Raw genomic sequence first — 5,055 nt, forward strand, 5'->3', positions numbered from 1 at the left:
GGGCCGGACGCCTGCCCACCCCTCAGCCCAGGGCACCAGCTGAGCTGGGCCTCTGGGAACAGGGCCTCTGCCCCGGCCGCCCCGGCCTCAGGCTGTCCTGCCTGGGAAGGGCATGTCCAGCCAGGGCGCAGGAGGGCCCCGCCCGCTGGGGTCACCGCCGGGGGGCGCCTGCGGTGCTCCACCCTCGCTGGACACGGCTCTGACTTGTGGGGGTCCGGGGGCTCCTCGGGCTTCATCCCCGAGTGTTCCCAAAACTGCTGAGGCTCCAAAGCCCACGAAAAGCACGTCCTAGGCAGAGCCCCCCCCCCCAGCTGCAGCGACACCTGGTGAGTAGATGCATCGCCCCCGCCCCCCACAGAGGCACCGCCCCACAGCCACCGCGGGGGGCTTGGCCTCCTGCAGGCTTCATTCTCCTTCTTGGTTGGGGTCAGGGATCAGCGGCGAGCTCGGGATGAGCACGCCCGTGGCAGCACAGCCACCTGGGCCCTGGGGGCAGCTGCCCGGCGCCCCGAGATAGGGAGGCTTCCAGCCGAGCACGCAGGCCCTGAGCCCGTGCCCTCCATCAGGACGAGGAGCAGCCGTCCACGGGCACTGACACCATCTGGTGGTTCTTGCAATGCTTCAACGACCGGGCAAAGGCTGCCCAGGAGGCTGAGTCCCAGAGGTGCTCCCTGACCCGCTCCTGATGCCTGGGGAGGACCCAGCCCCACCCCCCAGACATGCCATGCCCCTCCCGAGGGGCGTCCAGGGGCAGCCCCGAGCCCTCCTGGTGGGCACAGGGCATCTCGAAGTCCCAGCCGTTTCTGCTTTGGCTGCCATCAGAAGGCTGGGTCAGCCCGGGGGTGGGCAGCCCCCAGGCCTCTCCTTACCCCTCCCAGCATCAAGATGCTCCCCGGAGATGGGCTGGCCCTCCCTGGCCCACCTGCCCAGCACGAGCAGCCCAGCCCCTCGCCTGGCCCGGCCATCCTGAAGGCCAAGGAGCAGCGGCATGAGGGGGCCACGGCCGCAGGCCTCCCGCTGGGGGCCCCGGAGCCTCCGAGTCTGGCCTGCCTGTCCCCAGCCCAGGACAGTCCTCGGCGTCGGCTGCGGCCACAGTGATGGAATTCCCTCCCAAGTCTCTCTGAACCATGAGGCCACAGGCAAGTGGCCCCCAGACATCAGCTTTGAGCCGGAATGCTGGGTCCTCTCCCCTTCAACACCTGCCTGGGCCACCCGCAGGGCCACACGACAGGCACGGCCCTGCAAACCCACTGAGGTCCCAGCCACTGGCTCTGCCCAGCCCACCGAAGATGGCACTTCCAGGCCCACGACACCCCTCCTGCCCCGTGGCAACTGCAGCCAGCACCCCTGCTGGGGCAGTGACCAGCACGGCCGTGATGGAGCCGGGGCAGTGCCCCAAGAGCAAGCCCCGCACGTCCCCTCGGCGTCCACAAGGAAGCTGGACATTCAGGGGCCTCCAGAGGACAAGGTGACTGTGAGCACAGTGACCCCGAGGCCCTGGGAAGCCGGTGACACGCCCTACGTCTGCACGCTGGCCTTGAGGACGGGACCCCTCACACGGCACAAGGCCCTGACCCAGAAGCGCCTGGCCCGGCCTGATGTGGGCCCCGGGAAGGCAGGGGCGCTGTGAGCACCCCGACAGTTGGGATGATAACTAAAGGGGCCGCCCTGGCCAGTCCAGAGTTCTGCCCAAGGCAAGGTGAGCCCTCTTGGAGCTGAATGTGGCCGCCTGGGGCCTGGATGGGCCCTACAGGCCGCTTTGGTGACCTGAGGTGGCCCTGGGAGCAACAGGCCACCTCCAACGAGGGCATGGCAGGGGCCAGCGGGCCACCCTCACACACGTAAGGAGGCAGGGCGAGCGAGACGCCGGACCCCACGCAGCCACCTGGTCCCCACGGGGCAGAGCAGAGGGTGCCTCTGGACCCGACAGGCTGTGTCCCTCCCTCTGCCGAAGTCAGTTACTGCCTTCCAGGGCCCCCAACTCAGGAGACGCGACCCCACCGGGAGCCCAAAGAAGCTCCCCGCCCCGCAGCCGTTCCCTACGAAGGCTCCCCCCAGGGAGGGACGGTCTTTGGTCTCAGCTTCCCCTCATGCCGGTTAGAGGTGAATAAAGCTTCATGTGCTGAGTGGTAGACGGGCTGGTTCTCGCAGCACCCAGAGGTCTCCGGAGGATGCACCGGGGCCCCGAGAGGCAGAGAAGCTGCCGGATGCTCAAAGCTGAGGTGCCCGCGTGCCTCCTGGGGCGTCACTCGCACCGCAGCCTCCCGACCTCAGCCAAATGCCAGGGTCAAGACATGAAATAATTTACTGCGACTCGGCCTGTGCCCCGTGGGCCAGGATGGGGCTAGAAGAGAGTGACAACTGGGGACCCGCCGGCGTCAGTTCATGACAGTCTGTGCAAAGCGTCCCGGGAGGCCCGCGGTCACTCTGTCCACCGACCTGGGCTGGCCAGGCTCTGGCAGCACTTCCTTCCTTCCCTGCATCCTCAGCCCGCGTCTCATCCGGCACCTCCACAGCCCGCACCCATGCCGCTGTCAGGAGAGCAGGCACCTGCAGCTCAGGCAGCCCGGGCCACCCTCGTCAGGCGGGCTCAGCTTGCGCGCCTTGTGCTGCCGGATCTCGCGCACCAGCGTGTAGAAGGCATCCTCCACGCCCTGGCAAGAGGAGGCCAGCTCAGGGCGGGGACCACTGCCTCGGCCTCGAGCAGAACCCCAGCCCCTTCACCCCACCCCGCAAACGGGGAGCTGAACCCTGCTCCTCTCCGGCCCCAGGGGCCACCCCGTGGAGAGGCCTGTCCTCAGCAGCTCCCCCACGGCCCGCTGAGGGGCTGGGGCCGACCAGGACCCGTGGGGCAATGTGGGGGCACAGGGGTGGGGGCCCCAGGGTCACCGCTCCGGTCTGGCTCAGGGCAGCTCTCTCCGGGGACCTCCACCTCCCCCGGGAGCTGTGTCGGCCCAGACCCGGGCCCTGGCCTCCCTCGCTGCCCTGCCATCCGGGGAGACTTACAGCGAGAGGGGCTGCTGGGTCACGGGGGTCCCGGAGGGTCCCAGAGGGTCCCGGAGCTGGAGCCAGAGCCAGAGCGGCTGCCCTGCGTCAAGGGAGAGGGGGCAGTGAGTGCGGCTCCCGGGTGGGGCGGGGCGGGGCCCTGGCTGGCTGCGGGGGCAGGGGGCCTGCTCACCTGGCGCGTCTTGGCCGAAGTCTCGATGTAGGGGATGCCGTAGCTGCGGGCGAGGTCCTGGGCCTGCCGAGACTCCACGGTGCGCGCGGCCAGGTCACACTTGTTCCCCACCAGCACCATGGGCACGTCGTCCGAGTCCTTCACCCGCTTGATCTGCTCCCTGCAAGGGGGAAGGCGTGAGCCAGCAGGCAGGCTGCCCGCAGCCCGAGCGAGGATGAGAGGCCCCTGAGGGCTGGCAGGCAGCTCACCTGTACTGGTGGATGTCCTCGAAGGACTTGGCATTGTTGATGGCAAACACACAAAGGAAGCCCTCCCCAGTGCGCATGTACTGGTCCCGCATGGCGCTGTACTCCTCCTGGCCCGCCGTGTCCAGGATGTCCAGCAGGCACGTCTCCCCATCGATGACCACTTGCTTCCGGTAGGAGTCCTGGGGAGGACACTGCTTAGAGACAGCAGGCCCTCCGGGGACAGGACCCTCCCTCGCTCCTCTCGTGCCCCCCAGGACCTACGATGAAGAGACCCCCTCCTGCAAAGCAGGCAGAAGACAAGCCCGTGTCAGGAGCCAGGATGTGGACAGGAACCAGGCCAGCTCACCTCTATGGTGGGGTCGTACTCATCCACAAAGTGGTTCTGGATGAGCTGGATGGTCAGGGCGCTCTTCCCTACCCCTCCAGCGCCCACCACCACGAGCTTATACTCCGTCATTGCTCCTCAAAGGACCACAGCACAAGGCACTGCAGTGGTCGCCTGTCCCACCTGCCGAGGAAGCGGCACTCAGCACGGCCAGACCACACAGGGCAGGCCCGCTGAGCTCTCTGGGCCAGCCTGCCCAGGCCCAGCCTGCCCTCTGGGCCCGGACATCCAGGTAACAGGGGCAGCAGCCAGCCGCTCACCTGTGGCACCTCCAGCCCAGAGGTGGGAGGGGGGTCCTGCCTCCAGCTGCATTTAATGACTGTGTGAGAGAAGCAGGGAGCCGGCCCCCCAGAGGCAGGGCTGACAGCTGAGAGCGTCTCCCAAGCATGCACCCGAATTAGAAGCTGCTGGGTAGGCAAGAAGCCTGAACTGGAAGCGCCGTGGGCTGAGGTTACCAGCGCCCCCATGAGAACAGGCCTTGCCACAGTGGCGGGCACAGGAGCGTGCCCGGACAGGCTGGTGGCAGCCGACAACCAGCTCCAGGCCCCCCCACCCCCGGGCATGCTAGTGCATTTGACAAGTATTCACTGAGCACCTACTGCATGCCAAGTACTGCTCCAGGCACAGGATAACAAGCAGATGGAAAGTACCCCTGCCTTGGCAGGTTCGGGCTACGCTCCAAAGAAAAAATCCACATAAAGGAAAAATAAAGGGAAACCCACGGGGCCCCACTGCCAGAAGAACTTTGGAGAGCATAAGGAAGGTGAGGAGGTGGACAGGGGGCCAGGGCTCCAGGAAGCAGAAGCTGATCACAGGAAAAGACCCAAAGGAGGTGTAGAAATAAGGAGACAGGTGAGAAAGGAAAAAGGCTTGGAGCCAAGGCCCCTAGCTGGGGTGCCCCCAATTTGTGACGCTTAAAGAAGGGATGCCCTTGTGGGGACAGTGGGCAGTGACTTCCTAAACCTCAGATTCGTCTGGTGTATGTGATGGCCGCCCGGTGCCCGAGCTCTTCGCAGGGGTCCTTGGGTCTCTGGCGGGTGGGAGACCCCGCCTAGCGCCATGGTCACGGGCGGGCCTCCGCTCGGGGACACCCAGCACACTTGTGGGGCCCCGGAAGACAGGGCCCGGGACACGGAGCCTAAGGGGTTGGCCTGGGTGAGGCAGAGCGGACCAGCCGCCGCCCGCAACCCCCGCCGCAGCGCCCCGCCCGCCGCCGCCCGCGGCTCACCTGCGCCCCCGCGCGC

The 5,055-nt window shown here is 67.2% G+C and overlaps 1 protein-coding gene across 2 annotated transcripts; it reads right to left on the reverse strand.

Moving 5' to 3' along the window:
• Positions 1–2,287: 2,287 nt before the first annotated feature.
• HRAS (HRas proto-oncogene, GTPase) lies at positions 2,288–3,934 on the reverse strand. Of its 2 annotated transcripts, XM_007465914.1 has the most exons (5): positions 3,773–3,934; positions 3,427–3,605; positions 3,179–3,338; positions 3,007–3,088; positions 2,288–2,654 (listed from the first exon to the last, which is right to left on the reverse strand). In XM_007465914.1, exons 1-4 carry the CDS (start codon positions 3,881–3,883, stop codon positions 3,026–3,028), a joined length of 513 nt encoding a protein of 170 aa, XP_007465976.1. In that variant the 5' UTR covers positions 3,884–3,934; the 3' UTR covers positions 2,288–2,654; positions 3,007–3,025. The 2 variants fall into 2 exon arrangements, with proteins under 2 accessions (XP_007465976.1, XP_007465975.1); XM_007465913.1 differs by lacking the exon at positions 3,007–3,088.
• Positions 3,935–5,055: the final 1,121 nt, after the last annotated feature.

This window comes from Lipotes vexillifer, unplaced genomic scaffold, assembly GCF_000442215.2.
Source record: "Lipotes vexillifer unplaced genomic scaffold, Lipotes_vexillifer_v1.1 scaffold1094, whole genome shotgun sequence".
NCBI lineage: Eukaryota > Metazoa > Chordata > Mammalia > Artiodactyla > Lipotidae > Lipotes > Lipotes vexillifer.